Source organism: Gambusia affinis, linkage group LG08 (assembly GCF_019740435.1).
Source record: "Gambusia affinis linkage group LG08, SWU_Gaff_1.0, whole genome shotgun sequence".
NCBI classification, from domain to species: domain Eukaryota; kingdom Metazoa; phylum Chordata; class Actinopteri; order Cyprinodontiformes; family Poeciliidae; genus Gambusia; species Gambusia affinis.
Window position 1 is genome coordinate 13473861 of NC_057875.1, and position 20809 is coordinate 13494669.

The following is a 20809-nucleotide window of genomic DNA, read 5'->3' on the forward strand; positions in this document are numbered from 1 at the left end:
GTAATCAGCACCACGGACAGCAACACCAATCTCCACAGACGCAGGCACCACAGCAGGCATCCATCTCAATACACTTAAAAGTGGCTCCTTCTTTTCTTTTTTTTCCTCCTTCCTACTGACCTAAAACAATTGGATAGGTGAAGGTGGACTGCCCATTAGAGAGGAAATGGAGAGCAGTAATAATAACAATGATTAAAAAAAGTCGATATAAAACTTCTGACAGGTATGTTTCTTCTGTAGTGCTTTATTATAAGCAGTAAAAGAAAAAAAGAAGAAATTCAGCTGAAATTAATAGTGTAGCTCCCACGAGACTCTTGTTACTTTGCATAAAGCCAAAGTTTTAGTGTTGGGTCATTCAGCTATGGTGGCTTTGAAAAATAGCAGCAAAAATACAACTAAAAAAAAAAAAAAAAGAGAGATCAAATAGTGGAGAAAGGGAGGGAGAGATGGGAGGAGTATAGTACTGTACGTAGTGTGAGGCTGGGAGAGATGGGGAGAGTGAAACACACACACATGCACACACACACACTCACACACACACACAGAGAGGGTGCAGATAGCGGGAGGGGAAAACCTCCTCTCTGAAAGGGATGATGTCAGTCTCTGCAGCTGAGCCCCAGTTCCCGAGTCTCTCTGCCTCCTGAAAACACACTGGAAGACTGATCCACAAAGAGGGGAGGAAAGGGAAAACTTCGAGGGGGAGAACCCGGCGACAGAAACCCCCGCAGGTACGTATGCCACATTATCACCCATCTGTTAGTGCGGTCATTCACTGTTATTTCGTCTCCTGCTGTTATGCTTTTAACTGCTGCGAGTGGCTCACCTCTTCAAGGTGCTATCTCTGTTTTCACAATGTGTCACAGCAAACCTCCAAACAGGGGTGCACTTAATGTAGACTTCTGCGTCTCAGTGAATATTTGTGCAGGTTTCTGTTTGCCGGCGTGTATGTCATCAGGGGTGTGAATATAAAAGGGAGACGAACACACACTGATTAGTGGAAAGTTTTCTTTTTCTGTTTTTACTAAAAGGAAAGAAAAAAACTCTAGGGAGGAAAACATTGGCAAAAATTCAGATCCAATCAGATGAGAAGATGAGGATTTACTGTGCACAGACAAAGCAACAAAACTGTCCATAGGGCGTTTGTTAAAGAGCTTTTCCTTTGTTTAAATTACGAATTTGTTTGGTTAAAAATAATGCCTTCTGAGCTATTGGTGGTTCGACAGGTGACATAGCTGTGGTGAGTCATCCCATAACATCTGCCACTGACACCTCTGCTTCCCAGTTTACGTATGGGATAATGTTATAGTGTAATCTGGTAATTAAAATATCTAATCACACACTCCCAGGCAGTCCAAAGCGTGTGTTGTTTGTTGCAACAAGAGAATTGATTTTCTGTTCCTGGGATTAGTTATGAATGTCACCATCAAGCCAGACAACAATGTTTGCCGGGTCACATCCAATACACAGAACAACAGCAAAAGATGACATCGACAAAAAGGTGTGCACTATTTCTTCCCTCCATCTGATGATTGTGCCCTTTTGGCCATCGGATTAAGAAAAAGCAGGTCCAAGCAGCCATTTATTTACACACTCGGGCTGTTGGCACGTCACTCAATTAGTCACAGTGTGGATTACACTCCACGAGGGGCTTGAGGAGAAAATCACAGTGGAAATCCAATTTTGTGCCACATCAAATGTCAGGTTAGCAACCTCGGATTCTCTGTGATGAATACAGACGATTGTAGGAGAAGACGAGGCAGTGCGTCTCATGGGAGGGAGAGGGGATGAAGGTTATAGTGGGAACCCAATCAGACCGGTATCCAGAGAGTCGTCCAATGCAGATCAGTGTCCATCCAGGACAGTGAGAAAAAACATTACGTCAGCTGCCATCTCAAATTTGGTTTTGCTCAGTTGATTGTCAAATCAACTGGAAGTTGGGATCGCTGTGTTGCAGCCGATGTAACTACATGTGTCCTTGCATTCTGGTTCGCTAATAACTGGTGTATGGCTGGACCCAATGCTAATCCATTGGTGTGTTTCAATTGAGTTTTAAAGAAATCTGAATTGCCTTTGACTGTCTGCATATGTAGATATCTGAAAGGCTCTGACAGTTGAATTGTTTCACAGTTAAAATAAGTTCTTGAAAACACCATTTTCTTTGGTATGTGGAAACATGAACAACGAAGACTCTTCACTTTCTTAAAAATATTGTCAAATATGTCCTATGATTTTATTAGATTAAAAAATGTGGATGATAAACTAAATTAAATTTGTTGGGCATGTTTCTATTTTTTTTTCAGTCAGTTCCATATAGAACATTAACAAACACTACAAAGAGAGAAATGTGTCTGAAACCCAAATTATACCATCTATACAGGCATCAGGGTATATGGGGTGATGTACTGCCTCCAACGTGTGCCAGGTCCAGATCAGTGAGGGTCTCTAGCTTCACAGAAATAAAATAGTAAAATTAGAAATATCAAAAAGGACAACCTTTCTATTTATACTTCCACATAGAATCTTTTGTATTTTTAAAATACTAAAAATAATAAATAAATCACAGTAAAAGCGACTAAAATGTTTGCAAATACAGCTTGTGGAAAATAAAGATATCTGCGTGGTGCAAACTTTTCCTTCTAAAATAGTAGCACGTCCTCTGTGATGCCAGCAGCTCTCTACACACCTGCTGCTGTTTGCTGTGTTGCACTCGCGCTAAAAGCCTTTCATTTGTTTGCGCAGCCCTTTGCAAAACCACACCATTTATTTCTGTAATCCTGGAACATCGACACAGGTACTTTTAGCCATTGTGTGCAGCCTGTTCACTCCCCTGGTGCTGACTGAAATGACAAATGGTCGAGTTGATAAAGGTTCTGTTGGCAGGAAGAGACCACGACTTCCTGGAGAGAGGCCATTCATTCGAGAATCCAGAGCCAGCTTAGCATTACTTTAAATGTATTTTCTGGGTACTGGCATGGGGAGCCTCCAGAGAGTTTTGTATGAGGATGCCATATCAGGAGGGTGGGCAACAGGGTGGAGGTACATTGATCTGTCTTGAAATTGAGTTCCAATAGAAAAAACAACAACTCTTGCTTTCAACTACCTTATAGTCAAAAATAAACCGATTTGATGTAATTGAACATGCATGTTTAATCTCTAAAAGATTGTGCCTCTTTAATTGTAAAATACTTTATCTCTCTTCATTTTTGACTTGAATATGTGGAATATGATCTTCAAAGGCTCAATAGAAGACATAAAAGGAAGTCATGTTAACATAAATACACAAAAAAATGCTGCATCTTGTTGAAGCCATTCAGTTTATCTCAAAATTTTATGCATAAAAGAATCGTATGGATATAAGACTGTCTACTTTGTTCTCCATGATGGCACCCATGCTTAGAAGTTCATTTTGTTCCTGCTGTTCACACTTGTTGATTTGAATTACAACGTAGGTCAAGGGGATGTAAGAGTGTTTTAACAAAATGGCTATAGAGATCAAAAAGAGATCGTAGACTAAAGACTCCAAAATAAATATTCACATCTTAACCAAACTGTCTGTTGCTATTGCACATTAACACATATCTGTGGGCTGCATATTTCAATATATATACATCTCTTCCAGAAAATAGGAGAAGGTGCTGCTCCCACCCTATTAATTACTCAACATCCTTGTGCTAAACATGAATGATTACAGACATCAATATCCACATTTGTTGCAACTGACCTCCCTCCTGATGTGTGGAAAACAGGATGCTCACTCATCCTTCCTGTATGGTGCAACAATTTTTCCCCCATCTTTCTATCAGGTTTTCTCCTCGCGATTGCTAAAGCCTCAAATCCCCTGGAGAGGCGACCCAAGCGGCCTCTCAGCCCACGTGTCATTACCGCTGACCAGCAGCCCATCTCTATCTGCCCCTGATCTCATGACCTCCCTGAGAGGCAGCCAGCAGCACGATCCAGAGTGAGACAGGGGGATACAAAGTGAGGGAATGGAGATAGATGCAGAGAAATAGGTGGATGTCTGGGAAAAGAGGTGAAACATTGGGGGAAAAAAAGCAGTTTCAGTGAGATAAAGGGAGGCAGAAGATAATGGGAAGAGGCACGGGGAAAAACGAGAAGAGGGAATGAGATACAGAAATGGAAATTGATGGTGAGGAGGCAAGAAAAGCGAGGGAGAAGGGAAGAGCGGGAAAATGAGGGTGGCGGCTGAGGAAAATAGATGCGGGAGAGAAACGGCAGAGAGGCAGGGAGGGAGAGAGAGAGAGATGAGATGCTATTTCAAGACCATACTTACTGATAATGTCACTCTACTTCAAAGTGCAAAGCGCTCCTGTCATGCTCCTGCATAACTGTGCCTCTGGAGAATTTCCCTCATATATCAGATGATAAAAAGACGCCTGACAGTGGGGTGTGTGGGGCTCCCACTCACTCTGTGTGACACATTCTGGGTTAAACTTTGACAAAACACACTGAAGTCTCTGCTTTAATTCTTTCTTCATCAACCACAGCTCCTGACCAGAAGGACCGAGGGGGATTTTTACCAGCGCACAAAGAAGACGCAGGGGACGAGGTTCAGGTAAAAAACCAGGTGCAGATGCAACAAATATCTATGAAAGCATAAGAGCTTTCATCTTTCTTTAATCAATAATAGAGTATGATCATTGGGAAGACAGATGGAGAAGGTAAAAGCAACATTTTCTTTCGGTTTCACACAGTGACATGTTATTCACAAGCGTTCTGCTTGCACTTCCTGATGGTCCTGACGTCACTGAACTCATCAATCATGCAGCCTTCAGGGCACCGTGCTCATGAATGAGTCCTTGACTTGCCAAGATTCCTGTGGTGTGATGTATTTTAATCCCAGCCGCCATAAAAAAAAAAATGAACCGTGGATTCTCTGAAGAAGCAGCAAAACATAACTTTTTATTCAGGCAGAAACCGGCGACATGGCATCGTTCTTTCTGCATATTTTTGGACACATTTCTACCACACAGAACATGTTGACCAATCTGTTCAGATTACACTCATATTGATCATAAGGAGATCAAGCTGCTAGTGTATTTAAGTGCCTTATTTGTGTGATTACGTTAAGTCTAATTATAATCCATGACTAGTAATTTATTTTCTAATTATGGTGTAAAACTGCATTCAGATGATTCACAGCAGTAGTACCAACAGACGGCTATCCATGCTTTCCCTCCATTTCTCTCCCACTGATGTTGTCGGGGATTCAAAAACCGGGATTGAGAACTAAACAACTGAACATTTGATGCTTGTGTTGCAAAGCACAGCAGTTGTCTTTCAACGCATCACCAGATTTACAGCAACATGTGGACTGATATCAACTGAAAATCACCAAGGTATGTCAAAGTAATCAGGAAAGACTCCATAAAAAGCCTTTTTCAATTATTATAGTGTTAGTCAAAGCTTGCTCGCCCAATTAGACGCATGCAGGCAGCCAGTTTTTGTCTGTGAAAAAGCAGAATAGCAATTCCCTGATTCATTACTGATTTTAATATTTTTAGGCTGTAAAAATGAAACATGGCACTGTGCCTCGTTTCAGGAAAATAATTCTCATAAGGCTTCTGTGGGAATTATACAGATTCTACAAGAAATAACAAAAATAAGTAATTATCCCTTTGTTTACAGAAAGCTGTGCTGAGCTTTTCCAAAAACTGCTCAACAACAGACAATGAATCAAACTTTATCGCTAGCCACATTTGCTGAAGAAAAAATATTAAAATATTTAGTTGTTTTTGATCAGTAGTGTTTTGAAGTTGTGTGGTGAGCGTAACTGATTTTGATTTGATCAATGACCGATTGGTAGGGAAGAATTTTCTGATCAGTGAAAGCACCATGGTTACGCTATAATATAGAGCTAACCACAACGTTCTGTTACAGAGTGAATAAGCTTCAAACTATTTTCATTATCAGTGAGGTGTTCTGAAGTCGGAGGACAACATAGAAATGCATGAAGCAAATGAAAAAGAAACTGTTGTTTCTCAGTTTGTCCACAGTTAATTGAAGCTATGAGAGAACCAAAATTTCAGCAGATAACAGGAAGTCAGAACAATGCATGGCAATGTTGTTGAGGCATAAAACTGTCTAAACTAATGTTACCTTTTTTAAAAAAAAAAAAATATGAATAAAGTTGTGTTTTACATTATTACTTTCTTGCAAACCCTGTGTGATTTCACCTCCGATAGAAATAACTGGTATGACCAGCAATTTGCTAAAATCAGTTGTACTATACAAAAATCAAATATTAGAAATATTCTGATCAAATACACATAAAAAAGAATAAATACAACATTTCAATATTTAATTTAAAGGAGTTGTTGAAATCGTGATTTTTGTGTGAGTCGTTATCTCTGCAAAAATCCCATCCTGACAGCTGCCTCAGGAGAGCGGGAGTGAATTTATACCTTTAGTATGCTGTTCCTGACTTTTACTGGACCGTAGCAAAAGGTCAAAATGTAACATACCTGCCAACCTTCTGTTGAGAATTTCAATTTAACCATCCTGTAGAGACTTTGATACCATGTATAGCTGTGTAGAGGAGCAGGGATGAACCACGGTACAGACTTGTTTTATTACCTGCTCTCACATGGCCTTTCTGCCAAACTGCTATTCCCACTAAAATTAATTAAAGAGTTTCCTCACACTGGCTTTGTATCAAGACTCAGATGGATGGCTATATTAGCAGAAAACAGCAGAGTGGTAATAATGCAAATGAGATCACCAATTGGAAACAATAGCAATCACTTTTTTTTTATTAATGTAGTTTGGTGAGTGTGACAATGGTTCTTGCACTGCACATGTCATGTAATACAGATCTTAATGTCTTATCAGGGCATCTTTCAAAATTTGTTATCCAAACCAGATAGTTCAATTTGAGGTCCTTATTTTAGAACTTCAACAATTTAATATGAATCTTAAAAATATTTTTTTTAAATCAGGAGAAAAACTTGTTTGTTTACTAAACAAGTAAATGAATATATATATATTTTTAGAAAGAAATACTAAATTAAATAAAAGCAAAACTTTCTTTCATAGTTTTAAAATGTAGCAATCCATTTCTGACAGTCATTTGTTACATAAAACACATACAGCAATTTGTTCATCAGTATTTTTTGTTTTTTAAATAAATGCGTTCCATATTTTTGTAAGCATAAAATTACACCCTTTTTTATATTGTTCTTTCTTCTATTTTCCTCAGGTCTCGTGATAATTCAGGAATAGGAAGATGTGAGACTCTCCTCCACGTTTGTAGTCTTTGAGTTCTACATGCAAGCCATGGTGTAATATGGCTTTTTATTCCTATGTGAGGATGAAAAATATTCATGTAGGAATAGAAGCTGTTTTACATGTGGTGAGAGAGCAGCGCGACACAAGAGAGAGCCGCTGGCCACTCATGGAGACAGATGCACGACTGGAGAAATGTATCTGTCCTCTATTAAATGCTTACCTGTAGTAAAAAAGGTACATTTTTTTTGCTCATTTTTCAAATGATGAGTTAACTCATTGATGTGCTCATCTGAGAGAGGGAGAATGAAAAAAAAAAATCAAGTCAGACTTTGTTTTGTGTGCACCTGTTTTTTGCCTCCAGGCACAAGCAGCTTCCATCGCTTCGGCTGTTTGATGCATTTGGTGACAGATGCCGTCCGCGGGGAAGCAGGAAACATTTGCAAAACATTTCAAGAACAAAGGAGGAGAAGAGCGATAAGAGACCAATACAGATCTTTAATAACAAACTGTAAAACAGGCACTTAGTGAACCACTTTACAACCTGCAAGAGACGTGCAGTTTCCCTTTCTTTTCAATGTCATTCATTTTGCACATTATTAAAATAAAACTTTGTCATGAAGCATTACATCAAACAATATTCTACCTACAATACTATACAATGAAGGTACATACAGTATAAACAAGATAAAGCACCTTTGTTGTCCAAGTAAATACTATTAATAATTAAACATTTGGAGTTACAGACACAGATAAATGAGTTTGTCATTTGTGTGTGGTATTATCAGTGCATGGAAAGAACTCCAAATACAGGTCCAGGGACTGCGATGTCCTCATCAGCACCTGAGTTTACGTACACACCAGAAGCTGTTGTAAGTTTTGAGTCTCATCTGCCTACATATGAATGACTTGGTTTATACAGTATGTTCAATATAGTAGAAAAACAGTTGGCTGTATATGTCGTAATTACTACAGATCTCCCGTCTGAGGACATGGGCGTTCACATTACATTTAAACAACATGTAGCACCAAGGTGTTTATACAAAAGCCTTATAATAATGAATGTCAACTTAGTACAGTAAAGTGTAAAAACAATACAAAATGAAAAGGTTGGAAGCATGTACTCAAGGTGCACAAATGTCCAAGTAAGTTACGACACAATTTGGTCCTTTAGCAAAAAAGACTAAAAGAATAATGCAACTGCTGTAAAAATGGAGATGCGTTACTTAAAAAAACATTTTTACTTTGTTTTCAAGTATGCTTTTTATTTCTTTTCTTTTTTTTTTAAGTCTCCTTTATGCAAGTGATGTTAAAGTCCCCAATTAAATATTTAGTTTCTACCTGTCATTTGTCCTCACATTTGTGTAATAAAAAAACATGTACATAAGAAGACATAAAGTGACTACGGAAGTAATTAACGGTAGTATTTCACAGAAAACAGCTGTGCAATTTCATTCACCATAATGACTTGTCTTAAACAATTATAACTGCAAAAATTTACAGACTCTTATTCACAGATCCCCATCCCACCCCCTCAGTTTATAGATTCGGATGTGTCCTTCCTCAAAGGAATCTTAAAGCTGGTGAGTTTTTGACCAAACAACTGACTCAAAATGTGGTTCTGTGACTCTGCTGTCCGGTAAGAGTTAGTCTCCACTGCCCTGACCCCCATCTTTGGCTTTGGCTTGTTTAAAGAATTGTTCATTGGAACTGAAGGCACTTTAGACACAGGAGAATGCACAGATCTCCCAAGAGGTCCCCTTTTGGCTTTATACTCCACGTTTTGAGGTGTAATGGTGTCAGGCTTCTTTGGCGTGCAGCTTTCAAGCAAACCTCTTTTTGCCTGTAAGCTCAAGTTTACATTCTTGCACTTGGAAATTATTTTGTTGCTAACAGCATCATCCCGTACAGAGGAGAGCACGGGATACTCGTTGGCTCCGTCCAGCTTCCTCTGCAGCGAGGGATTTGCAGACTTGCTCTGACGAAATTTCTTTTTGGGTTTAGAATCAACACCAATGTTCTCTTGTGTGAAAGGCGAGGACACCCTCTGCATGTTGTTTGTTGATTTCATGTCCTTCCTCCTCTTCTGTGGTTTCACCAAGTCCTTGTCGTTGGTTGTAGCCGACGCTAGAAGGGAAACTTTGGACTGAGGGGCCGCTGTTGCTTCTGTCGTCTTTGCACATCCAGCTCCAGTGCTGGTTTTAGTGTTTTCTGGTGTTGTCGCTGGGGTGGCATTATTTTTTATCTGACTGCTACTTTCTTGCTCAGCACCATGAGATAATGCCTGCTGTTTAGTGTCATTACAAGACAATGTGCAATGCCTCTGCTCATCATCCCCCTGCTGGTTTAACTCATCAACGGCTAATTCTGCAGACTCAGGTGTCTGCAGAAAAATTTGATTTTCTGTTGAGCAGACAGAAGAGTTCTCAAAAACTGCTGGAGGCAAATCTGTTTTATCTTTAACTACCTCCTTTTCCCCTGCCATGCTACTTTCTTTAGATGCTGTCCATGAAGTTCCTTCTGCTCTTATACAGACTGATTCGTCCTCTTCTTTTACATCACACGATTCTGTAATCGATTTCCTGTCATCCTCCTTATCGAGGTTAGGGAACAGACTCACATCAAGTTCCTCTTTCTTGGGTGTTGCAGACCTGGATGAGCTCAGATGAATGCAGTTCTCCAAGTCTACAAGCAACTGCGAGCAGTCTGCAGTAATATCCTCCGTTTTCACATTTGCATTGCTTGAATCGTTGTGGTATTCATTCGGGACGGTCTGAGTGGAGTCATCAGCTGTGGACACGCAGGGCTTTGAACACTGCGTGTCAGCATTCTGATTTAAGTGTAGTGAGCTCAAACTAGCGATGCCGCTGTCTGAGCTGTTGTCCTGCAGACTGTCAGAGAAAAGCCTCTTCTTCTTACTGGCTGGTGAATCGCATTCATTTTCTTTGGAAGCAGATGCTTTGACAGGTCTGAGGACGGCCCTGAATTTGAAAACTTTATTCCCCCCCGACAGGTGCTTCTCCATGTGACGGTCAAACTGCTCTTTTTTAGAGAATGTGTAGTTGCAAGTGCTACAGATGAAAGACTTTTTAATCACATGCATGACGTCTGCACAGAGCTCACAAGTGTAAAGGGTTGTGTGCTTCGAATCTAGATCGTCCACCTCCTCATGAGCTCTCCTCAGATGCTCTTTGAGCTCCTGGGCTTCCTGATAAGAAACGGGGCACTTGTGGCACAGGAAGATCCTTTCCAGGTTGTGCACCACCAAATGCCTCTGGAGTTTGAAGGGTTTGGGGAACTGTTTTCCACAGTGGTGGCAGTCTCTTGAAGGATCTTTGCAGTTTGGATGCATCTCCACACTTTTCGGCGTCTCTGTTTTGTGGAGGACTTCAATTGGGGTTAAAGTGCTTTGTTTTCCACCTCCTCCACTGCTTTTAGTTTTGTGTGTTCGAGTCTCAGTCCCCTCCAAGGTTTTTCCTTCTCCTACAGCTGCTTTTTCCTGTTCTTTAGTAGCTTTGCTTGACTCTCTGTTGGCTTTGCTGGGTCGCTGCTGCATGATCGAGGATATGAAGTTCTTCACAGCCGTTTCCTGCATGAAGCATCCAGAAATACCAAGCATGGAGCCTTGAGACTGTCCTCTCCTGGCAAACTGAGTGGCGTGTTCTCTTAAGTGCTCATTGTACATCCAAACATCTGAAATCTCCTTCAAACACATTCCGCAGGTCCAGATTCCTGTCTTATTTTTAGCATGTTTTTCCCTCAGGTGGTCTCTCAGCTGCTCTCGGGAGCTGAACTTGCGCTGCACGCACATGTAACAGGTGGGAGGAGGGGATGGGTTGTGGGACAGCTTATGGAAGTTTAGCTCTCCGAGGGTGAGGAACCAGGTAAAACACACTTTGCATTTGTACTGTTTGTCTTTGACTTTAATCCCTCCATCTTGTCGCTTCCTGCCCCGCCGCTCTGTCGCTTTCCTGGATTTTTCATCCTCTTTTCCATCTGCACCTGCAGTCTCAGAAAGAGGAGCCACTTGGACATCTTTTTCCGAGTCCAGGTACTGTATCTCAGGTAGCTGAAATGTTGTTTTGATGTTTTGTGCGCCGATGGTTTGGAAGGACTGAGCACCCTCTGCAACATGCGGCTCTATCGTGCAGGGAGTTGCTGGCAGAGGATCTTCATGTTTGCAATTGCTAGGCTCAGAGGTCACTACTGGGCAGGATTCAAAGCCGGTGAAATCACTGGATGAGCTCCATTCAGCTGTGGATGTATTGACAGTTCTTTCAATTAGATTCAAATGATTATTTCCAACCTCACAGACATCCTGCTGATTGTTTTGATTAACATCTGGCACTGGATTATCATCTGCCTTTATAGTGCTGTTGTGACACATGTTTAGCATGATGGCATCATCAATGGAAATGGTTTCATATTCACAGCGCTTACTTTGATGGTCAGTGAAGATCTGCATACTGTGGGGTTCCACATGTTGGTCTTTATTTTGTATGAAAGTTTCAGAAGGAAGGTAATCTGCAGCCGCATCTGAAGAGATTGATAATTTCTGTCTTTTGTTTCTTTTGCTGTACACTCGGGGACACTTTTTCCTCTTAGTTTCCTCATCTCTAGGAAATAGCTGTGAGAATGTGGTGTCGTCGTCGAGTATGGCCCTTAAGTCTGAGCTGATGCCGGGCGGACTGGGAGGGGAGGAATTCAGACAGGAGGTGGGATTTAGATTGTTGGCAGGGCATTTCATGTCTATTGAAACATTTCTAAGAATCTCCAAGCCAAGGCTGTCCTTGACTCCTTTGGATTTAGCGTTATTACAATCTCCAATGATCTCCTTCTCTACAGATGCACTTTCCACATTACTTTCTGTATATGTCTCTATATATGCCATTTCTGTCACCTTCGTTTCTTCAAGCTGATTGTGTGCCACAGCTTCATTCATCTCATTTGGCTCTTTAGGTGGAGTTTGGCTGGTGTTGTTATAAGTGTCTGCAGCGATGTGGTGAAAAAACTCTTCACCAAGAGCTTCTGGAACTGCGCTTTCACTGATTTTCACCTCAGGGCATTTGCTTTGCTCCTGTAGAGCACTGCTTTTAAATTCGGGAGTTATGGCTTGAAGTATATCTGTTTTTAATATTTTCAGGAGCTCGTCAGAGAAAGGGTCAGGATTCAGCTCACTGCTCTTGTTCTTTCTTCCTTTGTTGTTCTTCTTTGCCTTTGCCTGCAGTGGAGGGTTTTGATGGCTTATCTCATCCACTGCCACGCTGCTCATCTCAGTTGCTATTTCCTCTAGGACTGATTCAATCTCCGCCGTTTTAGAGATGAGAGAGCCGCTTAGCTCAGGCAGCCCATCTATTTTGGTTGTTGGGAAACACCTCTGTGAATCATCTTTTTGCTTTTTCACTGGCACTTCATAAATAAGTGCCGGTGAAATAGTCCCCTGATGGCTTAGTGTTGTTCCCTGTGTGCATTTCTCAGCTCTGGCTACATGCTTCATGGCCTTGTGTCTCTTCAGACCAGGCACAGTTCGGAAACACATGAAGCAAATCTCACAAAGTACTTTTCCCTGTGTATCGCTGCTCTGTGACTTCTTGTGTGTTGTCTCTTTGTGTGTTTGCGGACCTGTTGAACACAGGGCTCTCTCTGCTGTTAGTTGTTTCTCTGGTGGGAGGAGAATTTTCTCATTTTCACAGATGATGAGTGGTTCGGCTTTTTTGGGAAGAGTAGCTTCTTCAAAAGGAGCCTTGTGAGAATCTGGACTGACTGATGCAGCTTTTGTCAGAAGATCAGCTTGGATTTGCAAATTCTCAACAGGCTGAAGTGGATCATGAAATATTGGCAGTCTTGTCTTTGTGTTATCACATGAGGACTCAGTCTTTTGGATAACAGGTGTGAGACCCAATGAAAAACAATTCAATTTCATACTCTGCTGTAGGACTAGGGGCTCATCAGATGGCTGCAGTTTAGCCTCGTGATCTGAGCCAAGTGGCACCGTTGCTTCTGTCTCAGTTTGTTTGAAAATCATTGTGGGATTTACACTCAGGTCACATGACTCACAGCTTTCTGCTGGTCTCTGCTTGGTGTCAAAATCTTCCTCCGGTTTACTGGCAGGTGATATTGGTATGTAGTCGTACTGATTCAGCTGTGGAGGCTCATCTGAGAGGTCGTTGTAGTTCAGGGGGCTGAGCTTTAAATCATACATCAGATCACCTTTTTCAACTTCGTCTTTCACCTCTGGAGGTCTAAAAGCAACAGGAGAGGGCCTGACTGTTTCAGATGTCGGAATCGTTCTGAGGTCCAGCTGTGGTGTGCTTATCAGAGAGCAGTTCATGTCAGCGGCTTTATTTATTGAATCACCTTTTGCTGCCCCTTCATTGTTCGTGACTATGGGAGATTTTGCATTTTGAGAGTGTCTGCCAATAAATTCATTGCTGCATTTATTCTTTACATTTAAATCTCCTTTCGAGTCAAACATCTGTGTGGGTGTTTGGTGAGACGTTAATAAAAGAGTACTGGCCGGCGAGGCGGATTCCAAAAAGACTCGGCTTTCTTCTGATGCCTCTCTGCAAGGCGAGTTCTGCTGGCTTGCCATGAAATCAACAGGAAGATACTCTTTGATGTCCTGAACATTCAGAATCTCCTCTTGCTCGGCGAAGACGAGGCCCGCGTCAGTTTTTAACGGCTCATTAAACGGAGTCACTTTGCCGGAATCGCCGTTAATGATGCCGTCAGGCTGTGACAGGATCAACAGATTGCTTTGTCCCTCTGCAGACTGGGTGTCATGGAGGGGTGAGCAGCACCTTTCTGGATTGGTTTTAACCAGCTCAGGACTGCAGAGCTTATCTTTGCTAACAATCTCCAGTGACATATTCGATTTACTGTATGCATTTGAAGGGCTGGAGTTTTCAGAAGCAGAGATTGCTATCAAATTGTCTTGCTTTGAAGTTTCAATTATTTCACTCACTTTCAACTCTGCAGCTTGTGGTGAACTGAAGTCTTCAGGATTCTTGTTGTCATTAGTGTATTGTTGCTCCAGTGCTGATTTAATCTCGCCTGCCATTTTCTCACCAATCTGCTGTGTAAGGTCAGCTGGGGCTGGTGATGAAGGATGACCCTCAGGTTGATGCGTGATTTCCTCTGCTGCCTCTGGATCATTGAAAGCTTTTCTGAAAACACTGTTGTTTTTAATCAGCGGATTTAAATCATCTGCCTCACTGTTGGCTGAACAGTGAGTAGACATGACATCTGGGTCAACCTTGTTTACTGCGTCACGATCCTCATTTTTTCTGGCTTCAGGTTCATGCCAGGAAACGGACCGCTTACCTCTAAGTGCAGGGTCAGAGTCCTCGGGGACAGATGACTGCGACTCATTGTGAATGATTTTAGTTTCATCCTTCTGCTCGCTGATTTTTGAAAGCAGTGAAATACACTCCTTTGTGGTAACTACCTCCTTTTCGCAGCAATCTTCTCTCTCAGCTGCGTCAGGAGCCTGACATTCAACTTCTTCATGTTGTTGACTGGTGGGAGAGTTGACATTTGGCTCCGTATGTTTTGATATAATAGGTTCTTTTTGGAAGATAGAGTCTGAAATTACCTCCAAGCTTTTCATGAGGTTTTCAGCATATCTTCTTTGCTCTGAAATATCTTCTTTTGTTTCTGCGGGAGTGTGGTTTTCCACTCTGTTCGTCCCCAAATTTACATCATGATGGAGGTGCTCATGCTTAAGTGCTGCCGCCTCACTGTGAATCTCAGGGTGGGGGCTGTGATTTTCACCCACCAGGTCAAACTGAAAAGTACTGGGCCATGGGAGTTCTGGGTTTGTGAAAGACTCTGAGTGATGGTTTGTTTGATCTGAGCATTTGATGTTCAACTGATTGTGTTGAAGCTCAGAGTCGTCAGCAATTCGTAGCGGTGAAAATTTGCTCATTTGCAACTGTTTTTGACCCTCATGGATCAGGAGCGGTGGGCTTTCCAGCTTAGTCGTCTGAAGCTGATTTTCAAGCTCATTTACTATTCTCTTGATCTCCAGCTCGTCCTCTGATGCACAGCTGCTGAGATTTGCACTGTAGTCAATTAATTTCTCTGGGAGAGACAATGGGATGTGACTGTAATCTGACTTTTTCTCGTTTGATTTCTCGGAAATTCCTTTGTACGGGGATATCTCATCTCGTAGCACAGGGTTAACCATGAGATTCCAGTCTCTTTGTTCCATGAAAGGAGAAAAAGATGAGACAAATGCCTCCTTTTTGTCAGCTGTGCTCTCCACTGAATGGAAACTGTCTTTCTGAATGGGGATCTCCGAGTAAAGGCCACTGTCAAACGCTGTGAGGTCCCCGAACATGGAGGAGGTGTCGAATGAAAGTGGGGATTTGATGAGGCCTTGCTCTTGATCCATGGGGTAGGGCATGAGGTGGAGTGCATCTTTCTGTATCAGTGGGCTCTGGCTTCCAGTCGGGGTCAGGCACACCTCATCCATCAAAGATGTGCAAAGAGATGGGGGTCTGTGTGCGTCTAGGTCATTGACCAAAATAATTGCCTCTTTCACCATGCAGACACTTTCACTCTGTTTCTCCAATGTGGCAGCGCCTGATAGCCGGGGCTGTGCAGTTTTTGGCCCCTCGCCTGTTTTGTCCTTTGTGTTTCTGTCGACATTAAAATCAGCTTCTCCTGTGATAACAAGAGGGGGTGACTTAACCTCCGGAGTTTTTTTATCTGTGCTTTGGCACTGTGTTGGTCCATCTTTGCTGCTTGAATTGTCTATTCTCTGCAGGGTGTCGACAACTGAGCTGTTTTCACTTTTCTGAGCCACAACTTTGTCTCTTGATTTGGCCTGAGAGCTTCCTCTCTTTTCAGAGTTCTTGTCTGTCTCTCTTACTTTTTGTGTAGACGGGAGCAGATCAGGAAATTCTTGATTTGAATATTTCTCCGGGTCCTCTGCAATTCCTTTTTTATCAGAACCTTTTGTCTTGTCGATGTTATATTTCTTGACAGATTTAGTGAATGTCAGTGCAAGTGTACTGGACTCTTTAAAAAGCTTCTGTGGGTTGGATCTGTCATGGTGTTTCTGCTCTGGAGAGTCTTTCTTTCTCTCGCTGTCTGAGTCAGTGCGGTCAGTGCTCTTGGGGCTTAGAGATGTGCTGAGGTCGCTGCTCGTGGACGACCGGCTGCCTCGCCTCCTGAGTCTTTGGTGTTTTTCCGGTGTTAGAGACAGCTCCTCACTTTTCTTCATCTCAAAGCACTCTTTGGACTCATGCCTCCATGCCGCCTGCTCTCTCTCACTTCTCGCTCGCCATTTACACTGCTTGGTGTATGTGTATTTGCAGCGGCTGCTTTGTTTCAGCCGGCCTTGGCTCGCTATCTTCACAGGCTCGCACTCATCATCTGACTCAGATACGTAATCATATTCTCCAAACGCAGGATTCTGCACTGATGGAGTGAGCCGCTCCATCACTAGGGAAAACTGGAGATTTTTGGTGCCTTTAACGTGAAGCTTGTGGAGTTTATTTTTTTGCTGCACTATTTTGTGGATGAGTTCTTTGCTCCAGGTGCCCCCTCCAGTGTTTTTCCTTTTGCTTTCTTTAGCTGAAGCTCTCGAGGTTGGAGACGTGGAGGCCTGCAACGCTGCTGACCCCCGAAGTGCAGAGCTGTCCTGAAAGCTTTTTAAGCCACAATGCTCAGAAAAGTTGCCGGATAGGAGAAACCTTTGTGAGCTCATGTTTTTGTCCTCGCTTTTACACAGCTTTCTCGTCTCTTTCACTTTGCTCTCTTGTTCTGATGCCTTATCCGTGACGTCGAGTTCTGAATTTTTATGAGATACATCTTTTTTAATGTTAATTTTTTCATCTTCCTGCAAGCTTGTAGCCATTTTCCCTTTGCTCTCAACATGAGAGTTGTAACACTTTTCCTGTGTGAAGAATCTTTCATCGGCTGCTTGTTTATTTTTGTTCTCGGGAACTGCAGATTCTTTGGTTTTCAAACACATTTTGTTTGAGGATGTTTTGACTGTGGTGAGGTCATCATCAACAAATGCATCAATAAAACTGCTGTCTATCTCTGCATTGTCTGACTGATATCCAAGTCCATTGAGAGCTTCTGTTATTAGGCTGTCTAACTTAGCATCCTCCATTTCCAGCTCTGGCAGCGAGACATGAAGGTTACCAGGACCAGAGAACAAACCCAGCTTTAATGGGTCATCTTTGGTATCTCCTTTTGTTTCACTGTCAGAAATCAGTTCTCCATTTTTGTTGAGGCCCAGCAATGACAGGTGAAGGTCAGATGGACACCTTGAGAGAGAAGTACTCGACACAGCTAATGCTGCTTTAACTGGTTCTGCATGGAACTTCCTGTTGTCCTCCATCTTTGATAAATCTTTGAGCTCATTTTGTGCAAGTGTGTTCTGAGCGCAGTACTGCTTGTGGCCTAAAAATGAAGCCAGGTTGCTGAAATTCTGATCGCATTGTTTGCATGTCAGGAGAACATCCAGCTGATCCAGATTTGCAGTGGCGAGTGAGCTGGCTAAGAGCTGGTGTGCAGAATACGGAGGAGGAGGCTGGTGGTGCTCCACGGCAAAACTATCTACGTAGCCTTTACTGCTGTCCATTGCTGTTTTTGTATGTGTGGTGTTTTGCAAGAAATTCATTGTTTCATCTTTGGCTCTGTCTGGAACATAGGAAAGGCTTCGTGGAGCGTCAGAATGAAACTGGTGGGAATGCGTGCTCATGTGATCTGATTGCAACGGAGTTTTGCCTTGTGGAGGTTGATAGAACAGATGTTGTGGGGCTGACTTTGTCATCTGACTGTCTTCTGAGCCAATATTAACGGGGCTGGTGGATGCCGGAGAGAGAGAGGAGCAGGTGCTGCTTGATGCAGGGTTATGGACTGGAGAAGGCAAAGGAGACTCATATGGTGACACCTTTAATAGCCCCATTGGTGAGACCTGCAGTGGTGGGTAGCTGTAGTTTCTCGATGGACCTGTTGGAAGGGTCTGATTGAGTCCAAAGTACCCTGACTTATTCTTGGCCTCACATAACTGTGTGTGGTTCATTTCTAGTTTAAAAGCTGAGACAGTGGTACTGTTGTGTTTTACACTTTCGTGTCTTTGGTTTGAAAGAACATCACCACTTCTGCTGCTCTGGAATGAGTTATGCTTGTGCACTTTACTCTCATCCTGCCAGTCAGATGGTGAGACCATGTAGGCAATTTTTTGATTGCTTATTTGCCTCGATGATTCTATCCTGTTGAGGTTCGGCATGGCAGAGTTTGGCCGTATCTGCTGCCAGGGCATTCTGTTGCTTTTAGATGAATTTAGCCTGTGGTCTATAGTTGTCTGGTTCTGGAATTGGAACTTCTCGTTCATGACAGAGTACTGAATGGTGTTTTGATCTGCTGTTGAATATGTCTTATTAGGTCCCTCCCAAGAGTGCGGCAGCCTGCTCACGACCTTACTGTTGATGGATTTGTCAAAAGGTGATGAACCCGTGTGAATGCTGCTGGGTGCAGGATTGTTGAATGTTCTGTTAGGAAAGTGCATCGTGGAATCTGGACTCTGTGAAATATTTCTTGCATGCACACCAGTCTGCATGAGTGTTCTCTGGCTGGCAGCTGCATCTTTGGGGTGACAGTTTCTCTTACTCCCCGATGTGACGGCTGCATCCTGACAATCTGCCTGAGAACTCATGTCTGAGCTCTCAGGTAGAGCAGTCTTCCCCTGTTCTGACTGCTGTGAGCTGGAACCTGAGCTGTCACTGCTGGGTGAGTCTTCACTCTGAGTTCTGGAACACTGGATGGATGATGCCACCCCCTGAATAAATTGGGGCTGTTGCGGGTTTGGATAAGAGCTTCTATCTGGCTGATGGTCGATGCCGAACTGAGAGCTGTTCTGAGAAGTGCCTTGCCCATTTCCAGGTGAGAAGGAAAAAGAGTTGTGGGTGATATGTGGCTGGGGGTTCTGTTCACAGGCAAAAGATTCAGAGGTTGATTGCTCCAGTAAGTGATATCCATACTGAAATTGAGCAGGCACAAATGCACTCGCCTTACTGGTTTCTGAGAGCGCAGTGGATTTTTGTGATGAAACCCCATAATTAGCACCATTATAGGTCCGTTCAGGCGACTGCCATACATTTGAGCCACTAAGTGGACACTCAGTCATCATCAGCTGACTACCAACCTGCGTGCCGTTAGTCTCCATTGATGCCTTCTTCTGTGGCTGTGGCAGAGGTGGGTGTGAGTGTGATGATGTTCCACTTGAGGAAACCAGTGCCTGTGAGGTATAGCTTGGGGAGGTAATATTAGAAGGATTCTCCTGGAAGTATCGGCTGTAGCTGAGCTCCTGCTGCTGCAGTTCGGCCTCTCTCTCTGGCATGGTGGGAATGTTGAATCTGTAGCTGCCTGAGACTGGGCCACGGCTAGGTTCCAGCTTCTTGGGTGGCAGAACCTTCTGTTGTGGGTAGGCTATGCCAATGGTGCGTGGATTTGCAATGCTTAGTCTGTACAGCTGCTGCGGGTTGCCACGCTCTGTCTTTCCTGACCGCTTCCCCTTCTCTCGGCTACGACCCTTTCCACTTGGTGACTGGGGACTTCCTTTCCCGGTCGACCAAGTTCTGTCAGTGACAAATTTCGATCTGTTCTGCAGTGAACTGAAGTCAATCTTCCCTGTCTGCTGTGGCCTTATAACAGCTTCACGCTGCTGAGGACAGCTCCTTTCTTTCTCTAGTTTTTTAGCCTTGGCCCCTCCGGTGCTGAGCCCGACCTCAGTGCCTGTGCTTGAAAAGTGCTCTGAAGATGCCTTTGTGGTTTTATCGCTCTGCTTTTCCAGCGCCGTCCCCTCATCCTGCTGTTTGGACTCAGCATCCAGCTCTTTGACTGTATGCATTTGCTGAGTCTCTCCTGCCATGATGCACAGTCAGTGCTGTGAAGGCCTGGTCCTCAGAATTGCTATCTGGGAGACAGGGACATCATCTTCTGGGTAATGGGATTCAGCAAATGTCCAGAGGCAGGAACTGCAGGGACAGGGCCGCTTGCTGCAAGCTCATCTCTTCACCCTCATGGTGCACTATGGATCTGGCACTGAAGCAAAGCAGACCTGGAGATAAAAGAAAAGAAGAAAAGATTGGTATCTTTCACTTCATAATGTCTTTTTTGTGAGCCGTTTTAAAACCTGGCAATATATTTTTAAACTGCTAAACATGAGCTTATAGAAGAAATTTGAATAATATATTTAAATATAAACATTTAAACATATCTTTTTTGTCTAGACATTCAAACTGAAGACAAAGTTGTGAATGTCTTGGCAAAACAAATACATTTGAAGAGTAGGGTTCAACACAGGTATATAAAAAAGCTTCTTTATTCAGATTTTGATGAGGGCGACTGTGTCAAAACTGTAGCCCTGAACAAAACTAGGGAATAATCTTATAGTGAGGCATAATAATAACAACGACAATACTACTACTACTACTACTACTACTACTACTACTACTACTACTACTACTACTACTAATAATAATAATAATAATAATAATAATAATAATAATAAAAAAATACTGTTTCTGGTGAAAGATTTTTCATT

At 42.7% G+C, this 20809-nt stretch overlaps 1 protein-coding gene across 4 annotated transcripts in view; it reads right to left on the reverse strand.

Annotated features, from left to right (window-relative positions):
* Positions 1–7720: 7720 nt before the first annotated feature.
* The window catches only part of LOC122835340 (zinc finger protein 469), a 243791-nt gene continuing 230702 nt past the window's right edge, over positions 7721–20809 (reverse strand). For all 4 annotated transcript variants that reach the window (XM_044124333.1, XM_044124332.1, XM_044124335.1 and 1 more), the window contains one exon: positions 7721–20323. In XM_044124333.1, the coding sequence (XP_043980268.1) occupies positions 8777–20134 (11358 nt within the window). In that variant the 5' untranslated portion in view covers positions 20135–20323 and the 3' untranslated portion in view covers positions 7721–8776. The remainder of the gene's footprint in view (positions 20324–20809) is intronic.